The sequence below is a fragment of the Lichenostomus cassidix genome, chromosome 20 (assembly GCF_008360975.1).
Source record: "Lichenostomus cassidix isolate B80296 chromosome 20, HeHo_3.0, whole genome shotgun sequence".
NCBI lineage: Eukaryota > Metazoa > Chordata > Aves > Passeriformes > Meliphagidae > Lichenostomus > Lichenostomus cassidix.
The window spans coordinates 13,842,622-13,858,505 of NC_139500.1; the positions used below are offsets into that span (position 1 = coordinate 13,842,622).

At 40.6% G+C, this 15,884-nt stretch overlaps 1 protein-coding gene across 4 annotated transcripts in view; it reads right to left on the bottom strand.

The window, feature by feature from the left end:
* The window catches only part of RALGAPB (Ral GTPase activating protein non-catalytic subunit beta), a 66,044-nt gene that overhangs the window by 19,609 nt on the left and 30,551 nt on the right, over positions 1-15,884 (bottom strand). For 2 of the 4 annotated variants that reach the window (XM_085079227.1, XM_085079229.1), the window contains 9 exons: positions 15,458-15,625; positions 14,599-14,713; positions 14,219-14,366; positions 11,488-11,552; positions 11,187-11,319; positions 9,056-9,177; positions 6,804-6,986; positions 4,628-4,779; positions 1,945-2,132 (listed from right to left, as the gene is read on the bottom strand). In XM_085079227.1, coding sequence (XP_084935353.1) covers positions 1,945-2,132; positions 4,628-4,779; positions 6,804-6,986; positions 9,056-9,177; positions 11,187-11,319; positions 11,488-11,552; positions 14,219-14,366; positions 14,599-14,713; positions 15,458-15,625 — 1,274 coding nt within the window. Of the gene's footprint in view, positions 1-1,944; positions 2,133-4,627; positions 4,780-6,803; positions 6,987-9,055; positions 9,190-11,186; positions 11,320-11,487; positions 11,553-14,218; positions 14,367-14,598; positions 14,714-15,457; positions 15,626-15,884 lie in introns of all 4 variants that reach the window. The other 2 variants (XM_085079226.1, XM_085079228.1) reach the window with 1 other exon arrangement.

Consider the following 15,884-nt stretch of genomic DNA (forward strand, 5'->3'; position numbering starts at 1 on the left):
GAACAGGAACATGGAGAAGTTATTCTCTCTGGCATGCAAGACCTACTTGGGTAACACCAGGTGGTATCATCCTGGTTCAGATTCAGTTCTGGCCTTAGTCTACAGCAAGAGGTCAGACTACAGAGTCCTGAGGTGCCTTTCTACTGGCACAATGACGGTTTTAGTGTTGCAGGCATTTCAGCTGTCTTTCAAGATTTAAAAGGCCATTGATATTAGTCACCTTAGATGAGATCATCATACTTCTGCAGCTTTTCTTCTCAAAGGTATTTGCATTTATCTTTCGTGCACATAAACCACTCACTGGCACCATCAGGTAACTAGAAGAACTCTATTCCTTCCCTAGTATTCCCTGGAAAGTACAGGGTACAGCACAGCCAATGCACACACTGTATATAAGCACACACAGAGAGCACCCAAACCAGCTCCCCAGTCACCCACTTCCGTAATCTGCCTCAGAAGTGGCCGGATGTACTTGTGCATTATTGCAATTAATCTTGTAATTCAAAGGGGATTTGTAAGCAAGTTATGCACAGCAAGATAATCTAATTTACGATTCCAACAGTTCTGTAGGATGCCACAGTAATACATTCAGCAGAGGCAGAGTGAGGATGAGGACTGCTTAGCCATTATAGCACACTCTAATCCATTCCAGTCAGGAACACACTTGCTCCAGCACAGACTGCGGGTGGACACGTGGCAACAGCTTCTAGCACTGTCACTTCCTGCAAGATCTATTCAGTGATTCTCAACATGGTCAGAGCACTCTGGCCCACAATTCAAAATAACTTCCCGGCACCAGTTCATGCAGTTCCGTGCAATCTCTGCTTTCAAGACTAGTTTTTAGGTTCCATCCTATGCACAGATGAGGAAAATGTAATGGGGACAGAACATCAGATCTAACAAAAGTTATTCTTTAACTGAGGTAGCACATTAGAGAATTTTCATCAGTTCTATTAGGTAATGCCATGACACGAAAAGACTCATGGGGGTGGTCTGTTAATCTGTTCAAAGCATCTTTTAATACCAGATTTTTGTAATATAAATTCTCGATGGTCAAAGTATATGAGGCTGAAATGAGTTAGACTAAGCTGTGAAAGCCAATGCCCAGTGACAAATCTCCTTTACAGGAGGTGTCATTGACCGAAAAGGATCAGACATGGGAAAGTTGTAACAGCTCTTAAGCAACTAAAACCACCTGAGCTGAAAGCACCCACAGAAATACGCAGTAATAGGAGGCCTAAAAGCAAGTAGAAGCAATGGCACAAGCATAAAGGAGACATACTAACCATATGTTGAGCATTCATCTGTGGCTAGCACAGGTCTTTCTCGTGAGAACATTCTGCTGTGTTTCATAAACAAAGATAAAGTCTGGATGTTTTTCAAACAGTGTCCCGAGACTTGGACAGTTCAGGCCTGGCCAACTGGGCCTAGGGGGAGGTTTCTGGCTGACCAATCTGGGCGACCTCTGAAAAGTCTATATCTATATGGAAATCAAAATAATAAACGCCTTTTCTTGCTACACTGAGAACTGGAATCCTTTTCTCTGCTAGCGGCTCAACAGCGACACTCATCCCTATCAATTCTCCCATATTCTTTACATTTTCATTCTTGTATGAACAAGGATGTTTCAAAATGTAATGCTATTGCTTTTGTCCATCACCTATTACTTTAATGGCAGTCAGCAGCAAGTATCTGATCTAAATGGTTGAAAGACTTGGACAACTGCATGAACATTTTGGGTAGGCTTGTGCATATTTGATTATCAGTGGCATTAAAGTTATTTCCACCACTTCATCCCAGAGCAACACCCTGTTCTGTGTGCACACCCATGGACAGGAAAGTCCCTGAAGTGTGAGAGACACACTTCATGAAGCACCTTTGTTTTGCAGCTCCATACAGAAAGTTTTAACCCAAGAAAGAAGGAAATGGGAAATCTGAACTTACTCTGTTCATTCCCTAGAGGCTGCTCCAACATGGCCAGGATGACACTGTTATCCAAAACAAAGTAACGGAAACTGTGCTTGTTTATGGTAGGGAGTCGGGAATATTTAATTAATGTGGTTTCATTCACCAAGCTGCAAGGAGAGGCAGGACCACTGGGAGAAGGAAATGCTCCAAGTAACTGCATAATGCTGCAAGTGAGAAAAAAGTTGAGAGTTATGACAGATTAAGTGAACTGTTCCACCCAAGTACAAACTTTCCCTTATATTCTTCATCTGTATCTTGACCTAGCAGTTACCTTATCTGTCACATCTGCCCTTGCCCATCAAGTTGTTTTAAAATAACCAGTATCTTCAAAAAAACATACATGAAAACTTACAAAGAAGGGTACCCTGCCTATAGAATGAGCTTCTTTATAACCTGGGTTACAAAGATATTAAGACATGCTTTAAAGCATGAAAATCTGTACCCTTCCAAAGCTTTGTTTATGCTTATTCTTAAAATATTATTAATCCAATCATCCACACTTTAACCCCCTCACATCAACAAGCAGGACAGTCATGGCAGTGCAGTAGTTACAATTGCCTTTGCTTTCTTCAAGTACAGATGACAGTAACTTTAAAGCCTTTAAGGGGTTAGGACCCTAAAAGGCCCAAGATCATACAAGCAAGACCACCACAGATGCTAACCTTCCTTGGAAGAAAGCCTCCAGGTGGGGTCCAATAGTGCCTACCTCCCTGGAGCCACAGCCTTAGGAGGTCCCTAGAAACATAATTTTAAATCATCTGAAGTTCTAAAGGATCTAACTAACACTATTAGAAATAGACAATTTCTATGGCAGGAACCAGTAATGAGAGCTGTCCAGTGTCAGACTAAAGTTCATATGATCAAAGTCAGGATTTTATGCTTAACACCAGCATCCAGACAAAAAGGAAGTCTATTGATTGCCCTCCCCACACACTTTTCTACTTTACTGTTGTCTTGGGGTGATTTTATGATGACACTCTATTCCTGATCATCTGCTTTATGCCCAGAAATGGGTCCTGTGGCTTTCAGCCAAGTCCGGGGGAGGGGTGAGAGCCAGGGGAACTCAGCCTGCTTTCTTCAAGCTCTCACTCCCGGCATGCTCGGCCTGTGCCTGGGACGCATCAGCTGGCTTGGTTAGTGTTAGCTGAGGCAAGAAGTTTTTCCCCGGACTGCAACAGTAGTCCTCCGGCAGCTTCTGTGCTTTCTTCTGGAACTGTTTGGCTTGGCTTTTATCCAAGATCATCAGGGGCCGCCTGGCACCGATTGGCAGGGAAAAGCTGCAGGGACACTCCATCTCGGCCAGACCTCGGGGAAAAAGCTGAGCCAGCGAAAGAAGGGATTCTAAAATCCACCCGTTTCGTCTGCAGCGAAGAGGAGACCAACAACATCAGAGCTCACCAGGTTCTCATCTGTTTTTTCTCGCCCCTGACATGGTGTGTGGTCTCTTCTTCCCTCACCTGAGACAAAGCCATGACTGTTTTGTTCAATAGGGGAGGCTTTTTTTCCCTTCCCCTGGCATCTTGGTTTGTTTGTTCTGCTGTGGGTGTGTATGTGTGGGGGTGGGTAAGGTTCTGAAGGTTCAATATCTAACAGTAGTTAATTTCTTTTTATGTTACGTGAGCACTTTGTCAAATAAACAGTTAGGCTTTTTTTCTACTTTCACCCACCAATATTCATTTCATATCAGCAGAAAGGGATTGCTAAAACCCCTTTTCTTAGAGGAAACACTAAGAAAGTGTTTTCCCAGAGTGTTTTCTCCCAAAACTTGTCTCAAAACTGAGACAACTATGAAAACAGTTCCATCTCTCTAAATGAAAAAACCACTTTCAGCCAACAATAAGGATTTGTCCCCAAGTTCCAATGGGTAGTTGCTTTTTCTTGGAAATTACACAGCTGTTTTCACTAACAGTAACATTTATAACATTGGATTTCAAACCAGAGCAAAAAAGAAAGCAGCTATTGCCTTTTCCAAAACATATTTATCCTTCCCATCCTCAATCTGTCCTGTCTGCCATCATGCTGTTCAGCCCGTAACACAGTACTTTCCAACTTCTCTGGAGCAAATCCCAATTTTTCTCTCTGTGCTTCCCCTCGCCAACCCACACATTATCTGTTACTGCATTTTCAGCAGAACCTCTCAAATATATTAAGCAAGCCCAAAGCTGGGGGCAGAAAGCCATCCCATCCTGCTCCAGCATACATGTGCTGCATGTGCCATTCCCTGTTGTCATACAGTGTCTATCAGTTTCCTAATCAGGGTGGGGACAGTATATGCTGCCAGGCTGAGGAGAAGAGGGAATAGGAAGACAGGATCACTAGGTTAAGTAAAAGAGAGAGGGGAAACTGCTGTCTGCAGAGTGGCCTGGCCAAGAACAGAGCACCAGGGCTGGAGGAGGGTCTGGGTTTTGCTGTACAAGGAAGAGTGCAGGCAGGAGAGGAAAACAGTGATCAGAGGGATCTGTTTTCTGTTAACACCTGCAAGGGGAGACGGGGAGATCTAAGGCAGAGCACAGACTTGCCAAATGGCAAAGAGAAGGAGCGTCTACCTAGCTTCTTAAAAAATGCTCGTTACATCAGAGATCACCAGCTGGGAACTCCTAATTAAACACTCTCAAACAAGGCAACACTGAACATTAAAGGGCTCTGATAAATTACATACCAGGTTAGTGTAGCTTCAGCAGCATCCTTCACTCGCATGGATGCGGGGTTTGGCTCCTTATCTCCTTTGTACTTGACTTCCTGTTCACTGCTTTTGGATTTACTCCCTGAAATGCCCAGCTCCACAATCTCCAGTACCTCTTTTAAACAATCCTAAAACACAAAAGGAACCACCTTGAAGCACAAGCACTCAGATAAACGTCTCGAAAACCTCAGAGAACCTGTGATGTATCATTAAGTAGAAAAAAAACCCCACTGCTGGTAATTTGAACTCTTTATTTAAAAGCGGATTATTCCAACACTGCTAAAATAAGATCACATTTGTGATAGAACTGGTATTTTTTTCTGTTTATGGATGCGTACTTATATTGTCGATTTATACTTGGATTCTAATGGTAAAAAATGTTCTGAATGAATAAATACACACAATGGATTTCATTGCCTACATACCAAATTGCCAAGAGGACTATTATGAATGCAACTGAAAATGTAAACATATTTTAAAAGATAGTAACTGCATTTCTGTGACTCTTTACAGAAGTTTTAAGTTCTAAGCACATTACGAATGAACTCATCTGGAAAAATGCAAGAAATCCTTTTCAGATTTTTCAACTGCCAATATCTTTCATTAGTAAAATACATCACAGTATCTAATTCACCAAGAGAAAAATTAGAACATTCTAAATGCACACTATAAAAGCTTCAACAAATCTATTACGGGACAGGCCAACACTCAGTAGAGCCGCACATGACTCACAAGCGATGTGCAGAACAAAATCACCTGCTGAAAATACTCAGATTGCTACAACAAAGGTTCAGATCTCATGCCCTGAGCTACAGAATAACAAGGAAAGACTTCTGAACAAATAAGTGATTAAAAGTGATCAGGTTGTACCACCAGAAACCAGACAGGGTTCTATGGCTTGGCCTTTGTCTTTCCTTACATTCATTCTTGATATAGAATAAAAGGTGAAGAGAAAAATCAATGTTTTCTAACAGAACAAAATTAACCAGCATTGAGCTGCAAAGACTGGCTACGAAGAATTGCAGCAGGAGTTTACAGAGTTAGCTAGTAATACAGCAGGTGAAATGCAAAGCAAATGTAAGGGGAGGCACCAGGAAAGCTGCATTTATAATACTTGCAAATGCAGGGAAAGATTCTCATCTATCATGACCCAGGAATGAGCTACTCAGTGTCCAGTACATAATGCACACAGTATGTAACACTATCTCCTTATAGTGGTAATTGAAATTAGAAAGACCATAATGAAATGGAATAAAGCATTATGCATCTGATTAAACACAACCTGGGCCACATCCAGGGAACCTATCCTATCCTGGTCACCTACTGCCATGCCAGTACTCGAAAGCACATGCAGAAAGCATCTTTATTTAAAGCTCTGCTTGTGGGTTTTCAATCTTAATTTTTTTTAATATACATATTTTTATATGCTACAGAATAAACAAAATATAAATATATGTAATGCTCTATCTAAAAAGGTAACGACATATTCCATATTACATAAATATCTATCATCTATAAAAACACAGGAAGATCATTAGTTGGCTCTGAAAGGAGACCAACAATGAAAATGTGCATTCAAATTTTTTCATTTTTTCTTAAGCAGCAGGGTAGAAGGCAATTGAAAACATGTCTCTCATTTCCTGCTCTTCTCAAACTTCTCAAGCAAATTCCACCTTATATTGAACTATGCTTTGCTCAGTTTCTAGAAAATTGGTTTCTTGGTGAAACAAACTGTTTATAAAAATATTAGCATGAAAGGTTAAGTTAATCTTAGAAGATGCTTTGCTTTAGTCAGGTCAGAGCTGAGAAATGAGGAGAGTCATGGCTACCTGCAGCAGGTAGCTATGGGTTACCCCATTCATTTCTATTTCTCTTTTGGTTTTCTTCCAGGTTTTTTTCTTCTCTCTTTTTCCAGTTTCACAAAACAAGAAGAAAGTTTGAGACATTCCTGTAACTATAAAGGTAATTTTAAAGCCAAAAACTGTGTTGGTGAATAAAGATCAGGAATTAAAGTTCAAACTGTTTTGCACAGAAACTAGTTCTGAAATTCCTAAGAAAGGTAATCAAACCACACTATTTTAAAGTATTGAGAACAGACAGGTTGGGCATGACAGGCATTACAGCTGCAGCACTCAAAACCAGAGACTCTGACCTTCTCATCCAGCATGTCAGGGTGCTCTGTGAGCCAGACACAGAGGCACTGGAAAGCTGCCACGATCATGGAGTGCAGGTCCCGGGAATGTAGCGGGGCTGGGCGGCTGCACTGGTACACAATGTAGCTGCACACTGAGCTGATCGCGCGCTTCCGATCTGAGGGATCGACCACCACCTTCACCTGTGTTACACAAGGGCAACAAGTTCAGAATTCCTCCACAAAAATCTTTCAGAGAAAAAACAGTTTTTGAAAACATTTCTAAATGCAGTTTTAAGAAACAGGAATAAACAGTTGAGCTCCTTCTTGATTACAGCTTAAAGTTGTGGGTAAAATTATTTAACAGTGATAGATATTAAAACTAAAAGTAAAGAAAGGCTGCACTGAGGTGTGACCACATTGCATGGCTTGGTTTCCAAGAGCACGGGTGGTACCAGTGTGGTTTGATAAGAAACCAAATATAAGCTTAACTTGCAGTATTGAAATTTACTTTCCACTAATGCCCCTTCTTCAGCTCTAGATACATTTTTATCTCCAAGAGCCCAGTCACTGCTAAGTCTCCATCCACAGGGCTTCATTCTGCTCAAGTAACTTTCCTCTAGACATATTCTCAGCACAGTAACTTTCACCAGTAGAAAAAGGAACAAAAAAGCCATCCTTCAACAAGCATACTGACAAAAAACCCACAACCTCTTCCTCAAAACTCTCTGCAAACACTTCTCTGCCAGCTCACGGCTGCAGAGAACAAGGCTCCAGACCAGAGGGTCAGGAAACTGCACAACGAGCCACGAGGATCTGAACTGTAAGGTTAAAGAAATGAATTTCTATTCTCTCTTATTCACAGCCTGTAACTCAGCAAAGGAACGCATGGATTTTTCTACTCTGTAGCATCTGACCATGGTCTGTAAAGCTTTACTCATTCAGAGGTACCCTTATCCAAGCAGGAACGTGGATGGGCTTGCTGGTGCCAGCACTGGCTTGTTGAGCCAGGCAGCTGTACTCCAAAAACAGGAGTGACAATTCAGATCCCCAGGATTTAGGCAGCACATCCTTCAGAAGCCCAAGATCTACAGCAAACAGAGTCCCCTCAAGGTGAGCTCATGAAAGGCAGGTTTGTGAACCAGCACTCTTGAAGGAAACAAAATTTTTGACTTTTCCATGTCCCACTAATAACCTGGTGTTGAACAGACACAAGATAGGGCAGCCCCCTACCTGAGAAAGGCTTTAGGACTTGTCATGTCCAAAGACAGAAGCAGAACAGTTCCCCACTGTAGTTCTGCAGGAAGAAGTGATCTCTTTCTACCCACTTTGTTATAAAGAGGAAAAATATTCCAGGGGGAAGAATTACTTCAGTTGCATGAGAATTATACAAAGCCTACAATATTTAATATTAACCTGGGGATACATTTGAAAAGATAATCTATTTCCACATTCTCATAACCCTGCAAGAAACCAAACCAAACCAAACCAAACCAAACAAATCCTGGCTTAACCACACAAGTTGCAGGAACCCCTGGTTCTGTACAGTGCTCTCTAAGATCCAATAATACACATCAATTCATTTTCAGAACACTTTCAAATGCATTCTTCAGTTCATGCTACTGCAATAATGAATAAATATCTAGTCCAATATGGCTCAGTGCTGACTTTATGTTCTAAAATTGCCTGAGACACACATTTAAAAGATATCTGTTGAGTTCCTGAGGGATTATGACAGGAAATGCTGAACTGCCACGCCAGGTTATCATGGCTGCTCTAAGTACACTGGAATTTTGCTTAACAAAGGCCATGAAGTTCAGTCTGGGCACTAAAGAGCTCTCAGGCAGAAAGAGGCATTTTGCTTCTCAACAACTCTTCTCCCCCACCTAGTAGCTTTAGTTGTTATTTGTGTTGAATGAAAGAAATGTGTGCAGATAAAGCTCTGAAGAAGGTAACACTTCACAACAGCAATACGCTATGTTTTGTCAAGCTCTAAAAACTATTTCCAAGATGAGACGGAAGGGAAAAAGTGGTACAATGCAAGTTTCAGCCAAGAGGCATTCCCAGGACCCGTGTTCTTTGAGCCACAGTGCGTTTACAGTGGCAGAAAATTATCTACAACAGCAGTGCTGTTTCTTTTTCATTTCCAAACCGATTAATTGCTGACAAGCACAGCCACAGCAGAAATCTGTTTGGTAGCATGACTTTTACCCAGGCAGAACTACAACCACCCTGTGAGAAGGGGCCAGAGCACACCAAACTGCAGGTCTCACCTTTGCCAGTCCAGAGAGCAGCTCCAGGGCAGCCAGAGAGATACTCATGTCCTGCCTCCACTGCGAGTTGAGCCTTTGGGTTACCAGATGGATGCTGCGGATCAGCAATCCAGCAGCTGTATCTGTATGAAGAGCTAGGATATAACCCCAAAACCACATACCACAGGGAGGGAAAATAACTAAGCATTAGTGACAATAAGCAAAGCACAGGCACAAGGCAAAGCAGCCACAATACAGACATAAAATAAACCCTAACCAACCCAGAATCTCAAAACTGTGTTGATGACTTTTGCACAGGCTAACTCCCTCATGTACACTCCAGGCATTATACAAACCCATTCAGACTAGATAGCTCAATTTAATTTTTTTTAAAGAAATTTTGAATAATTCCAGAGGTCTGCTGCATTTCAGAAGCACAACAGCCAGCTTCAGGTTTTATTATTGTACTTAAATTGCTGCCATGTCTTTCAGTCTCCAAAAAATGTAAGCATTGGTAATATATATTAAACATCAGTAGTTGTATTGACAAAGTAAAGGAGCATATGTAATTTCAGATGTCTATGCCAGAAGTTAACCATTCTTTCCACACCTGTTGTTTACCAAAAGCTGCGCTAGTTCAATAGGTGTAGATAACAAAATAACCAGTGCAAGAAAAAGAAACAATTATTTGTAACCTTTCATTTCCTTGAACATTTAACTTAAAATTAAAAATAGAAAATGTTTCAAATATCAGTTGTTCTCACTTCCAAATACTAGGAAACTTAAATACTATCTGTATTCGTTAAAATTTAAGTACGTAAACTAATGTCAGAAATAAAAAACTGCTCAATGACTAGTTACAAAGAAACATGAGAACTATGACAAATAAGGTATATCCTTCCCAAAATTTAAATTACCATATTTAGCACTCAAGAGCCATGTTCAACATGACACCAGGAGCAGATTCAAGAGTCTACTCTGGCTAAACAGTAACAGTAGACCACCTCCTTTTCAGTTTTCTCTTGTTTGAAGCATCCAGTGGAAACACAAATTATTTTCATAAGCTCCTTACAACCTTACCTTCTGTGCTCAGGAAATTTTAAAACTCCAATAAAATTAATATACTACAAAAATATATTTCAAGTTATATCATGGTATGAAGACTGATTAATGCAAATACTTAGAAGATTTTTTAAAACCCAACAAATGAGTTTTTTACAAGCACTTGTCAAGGAAAACCCACACAAATTAAACACACAAATCAAATGGTGTGCTGAAAACTAGCATTTTAATAATTTCAAACAAGCAAATCCTGTAGGGAAAGCACCAACATGTTTATATGAATCCCTAAAATATACTGAAGCCTTTCATAATAATCTCCCTCTTCTTGCTACTTACAAGATAAAACTAGATAAAAATGAACTAGATAAAAAACCACCACCAAACATTTTTGGTTGGTGAGGACAGAATTGTCAGTCTAGGCTACAATATAATAAAGGTGATTTGTTCTCACATTTAATTGGCCAACATCAGTTAAACTGAAGACCAAAAAAGCAAATGAAATTGCAGGATCTTGACAGCCAGCTTACCACACACAGACTTAGAATATGGATTTTACTACAGAGAGTCAAGAATGGACAGTACAAGACATAGCAAACTAAAGTTAATTACTAAATGCTATTGTTATAACATACAACATATCACAAGCTTTCTGCCTACTTGCTCTATAAAAGCCAGAGTCTCTGAAATGTTCTTTAAATGAGGTTTAAGATAAGGTGCTGCAGAGGTCCTTGGCATTTGGAGCATTTGGAATGCTACCAAAACAAATGAAGTGATTAATTTACACATGGTGTACACACATCCCATTCTTGTTGACAGAAACCAAGTGTCTTGAAAACACAAGTTAAAGTAAAGTTTGCAAACACCTTTTTCATAAGCTTTTATATTCTGATTTTGAAAATGTTAAGAGTCCTTTAGAAGGGTTAAGGCAACCACCGGAAGAGAATGTGTGAGCTCAGACTGGCAGCACTGGCCTGTCCCCTGGCTTCAAACACCTGGGCACATTAATGCTTTAGCCAGAACTGGAACAGAAAAACCCAGAAAACGTCCCCCTGGCACACTGTGACAGGGTTTTCCAAAGAGCTATCCTTACCATAATCCCTAAGGAGGGCCTGTGCTGGCCGCTCACTGTCAGGTGTCGTGGGCTCTGTGCTGCCACCGCTTGCAGTGCTAATACCACTGTTAGTCCGACTGTGGCTTTTGAAGAGGTTGTTTTCACCAGCGTTCTGCGAAGTGAAAGACAGTTTAGAGAGATGAGAAAATTTCTGAGTTCCCCATCCTCTCAGATACAAAAGATCAAACCTCAAGATGCTACCTGAGCCCCCTTCAGTAGCAGGTCAAGTGAGGAAGGCGGTCTTTCTGAAGAAGTAACTCCATAAACAAAAAATACTCACTGTTTCCATTTGACAGCCAATGGCTTCTAACAGTGCTGAATCTTGAACAATATTTAACATTGCACCTGCAGAATCAGATAAAAGAAGGTAACTACGGACTGCAGTAGAATTCACTACTAAAAATTACGAAGCAGCACACGAGGTTTAACATACAGGTTTGTCATCGTGTTGTATAAAATCTCTTACTAAAACATAGGATTTGCTTCAGACTTAGCCATTTGAAGCAGACAAAAACTGAGACAGAGAATACTTTCAGCTATTTTAAAAATGCTTTGAACACGGTCTAGAAAAGACTGAGAGGAGATCTCACCATTACATATTAATATCTCAAGAGTGGGTGTCCAGAGGATGGTGCCAGACTCTGTTAAGTGATGTCCATCAACATGACAAGGAGTAATGCACAAACTAAAATACAAGAAGAATCACCTCAACATGAGGAAAAACTTCCTTCTAAGGAAGGTGGCAGAGCACTAGAACAGGCTGCCCAGGGAGGTCATGAAGTCTCCCTCTCTGAGTACATTCCAAACTCATCTGGACAGGTTCCTGTGTTGCCTGCTCCTGGTGACCATGCCTTGACAGGGAGTTGAGCTGGATCATCTCCAGAGATCTCTTCCAGCCTCAACTATTCTGTGATAGGTCTGTCAAATTCCTCAGTTTGGAAGGATTTTGGCTTCACAGAAGGCATGGAGTGGTTCCTTGTTTCACACCAGATTGTGTTTATTTAAAAACTCAGGTTTTATTTAAGGATATCTATCAAAAGGCCAGTTCTGAGGTGGGATACACTGTAATTTCCTCTACCTGGAAGTCCTCCCCAGCCTCTCACTTTCCATGCTTTAATTTCCATCAGTGCCCAAAATATTCAGAAAGCCGAAGCTCTTAACTGCACGAGTCACCAACCCCATTGCATCCAAACCAGCCACGAAAGTATTCTGTCTTCAACCTTGGGAAAGATTTAAGACCAGCTCACCTAAATCAAAACTGCTGATGTGTCTTAGGTAAAATAGGGTGAATAGCCTGTACCTGCTTGGCAGCATCACCTCCAGATGATGAGGGAAGAAGCAATAAGGACATGGACCTGAAACTTGCTGACACTGACATTTGGTGGCATTTTTAATTTTCTGCCTCCCTCCCCTGCCTCATCCATCAATGAACATTAAGGAAAACAACTTGCTCTATGAAGGGAAATGACAAAACAAGGGGGAATGTTTTCACACAGAGAGGGCAAGGTGAGGTTGGATGTTGGAAAGAAATTCTTCCCTGTGAGGGCAGTAAGGCCCTGGCACAGGTTGCCCAGAGAATATGTGGCTGCCCCATCCCTGGAAGGGTCCAAGGCCAGGCTGTATGGGGCTTGAAGCAATCTGGTCTAGTGGAAGGGTAGGGGGGTGGAATGACATGAGCTTTAAAGTCCCTTCCAACCCAAACCATTCTGTGAATCTATGAAATGCACCACTTGCTGCCAAACATTTCTTGGCAGATGGAAACAAACCCTAGTTTTGTTGAGAAGATGGTGGCACATCTTCTATTTTTGGCTAAACTGGAAATTCATTAATCCCCTCCAGCTAAAGCCGGCAGGAACTAACTTCACATATGGAAACATGAATTTAAGAGGAGGAATACAGGGCAGGTGAACTGGCAGGGACTAGCATCGGAATAACAATTCCCAACAGAAAAGCCATTCAAGGCAGAGCATTTACCCAGCTGGCTGCAGACCAACTCGCGTTGGAGGGGCACAAGACCACATGGGTGGGATTTAACAGAGCATCACCCTATGGTGCCAGACATAGTGCTGGAGGTGGGACAACACTCTGTGCAGCAACGTTCTGTGGCTCTCACTTGGAAACCACAGATATCCTCACCCATTCACCAACACTGGACGCAAATAATTCTTTCAAATTATTCCCCTCTAGACTTCTGCTAGAAAAGGAACTGTTACCTCCCAGAACAAGGCAGATACCTCTCACACAGCACAAGACTCTAGCCTTTTTAAACAGACAAAAGGAAAGTGGTAAGGGCAAGAACAACATCATGTTGAAAAAAGCACTTCAAAAGAGAATGAGAAGGGACATTCTCCCTTGATGTAACAAGGGAGAATAACAGGCAAGTACATTTTTACTTATCTGAAAACATGTTTACCTTGACAAATTATGCACTATCCACGTTTTCATCTTCTACTTCCTTTCTGAGTATTCAGCATAATGTTAACCCACTCATTACCTCAGAAAACAGTTTGCTGCCACACTGTGCACAGTGTACCTCCACTCTCTATTCCAAAACGTTTGGGTTTTGTCTGAGGATTTACACACTGCTAAACAAATGTCATGTGTATTTTGCCAGTGCTGGACCACCCATCAGGCACCAGTATTTCAACATTTCTTAAACTTAACTGTGTCAAAACATAAGGTTTTCTCTGAATTCATTACTCAAGAATCCTTCCCAAAATTATGACATTTTTACCTCTTTTCACTTCTAGTTATGACTGACTTTTCGTATTAGAATGTGCTTTACTTTTGACTCTACTTTTCAAGTACTACTCCACATAAAAAGAGAGAGATTAACAAAAATGTGAGGCTTTTTAAGATGTTTTCACAGTATGAGGGAGATTATACATATGACAACCTGCCAGGAATTTAAACCTTCTTGCAAAGCAACGAATTACTAATAACCCATCTTATCCCAGGACAGATTAAGATACTTCTATAATACAGTTAATAAATGAAAAAGCTGAAATAACCTAGTATCATTTGAGTGTTGTTGGGATCGGTTTCCGTTTGCAAAGCTCCTATAAGGATATTCACAAGCCTCAGCTTCAAGGAGAGGAATGTTACTGGCTTATCATATGCTGAGCTGTCATCATTGCTGAATTTCCCTTCCAGGACAACCTGAAGAAAAAATACACTTATTTCAGTATCAATTAAAGATCACATCAGCAGGGTTTCAAAAGTCAACATTCACACATTGCTACTGATACCTTGTAGTATGGTCTTACTGTTCCAGGTTCACTGGAAGAGTTCCAGTGCTAAAGAAAACACCCAATACAACCCATAACCCATCCAAATCCCACTCCCAGGGAAAGAAAAATGGAAATGCAGAACGTAGTGACAAATGTACTACCTCAGATTTTATTGTTCCAAAATGATGAGGGAGAGGCAACAGAGATAGCAAGATGTTAATGGAAGCTCTTCTTAGCTCTGTGGGGTTTACATAGATTTTAAACTTTGAGAGTTCTCTGCAAATCAAAGCATCAGACAGTTAATCAGCTTTTCACAAGAACATGGAGCCATGTGTAACTAAGTTACCCAAACAATTGTCTTAAGTAATTTGCAATATGCAATGTAGCCGTTTCTTTCTAAGACCTAGCCAAAAGAAGCAGTAGCTCAGATTTAACCCCAGGAGATAAATAATGCTTTATGTCTAAATGTCTAACATCAAAATGAAACACAGTACCAAGACATAACACATACACTGAAGAAGGCATGCAGAGAGTACTATTAAGTGCCTTACTTAGCAAAACGACTAGAAATCTATAAAGCTCTGATAAGAACCTACTCCAACTTCACTGGTCTAAATTATCAATTTTTCCATTTAATGATGTGTAAGATTACTTATTTATTGAATTCACTGCAACAACAGCCACTAATGAATACCTTGTGAAAATTTACTTTAAAATCAGGAGGCTTTCAATGTATTTCAATACGGTTTCCTATTCTTAAAGGCACTGTTCGGCATCAATGAATATGCGGCTAACAACTCACATATTACATTTAAAATAAGCACTATTATTGGTTTAAAGAAAATTGCACTAAATAAAACTGAAAATTTGAGCTTACTCAGTGCTGCTATTATCACCATCAAATACACAGACACTGTGGGCCCCACATTGCAGAATTCCTTGCTGAAACTACTCAGGAATGAGAGAAGACAAACACCTCCCAACATCTATAATGATGTTTATACAGAAATAGCAATTTACCTGTCAGGTAAAATAGTTTCCAGAGCCGAAATAAAGTAGGGAACCACAACATCAATGCCTTTCAGGTCACAGCAGAACAGAGGAGGGGAGTTTAGAATAACACTGGCAAGAACAGGGTGGCAAACGAAATCTGCTATCTGCAAACCCTGAATTAAAAGCATGTAAAATCTGACAAAGAAAGATAAGATTCAATTATTTGCACATAAAAAGCATCAGAATCCCACATGAAATAGAATGTGCAGCCTCTATTTGATCTTGTCTACATAAAATAGAGTAAGTTTCAAAAGCAGAGCTACAAAACATCAATATGAATCTTCCCCCACATTATTTGAGCACAGGCAAGCACATCCGGCCAGCTTAATAAACCCTCACAAATCACAGGTATTTCATACAAAAAGCCAGTGCAGCACAGTTTTATTGAAATCTC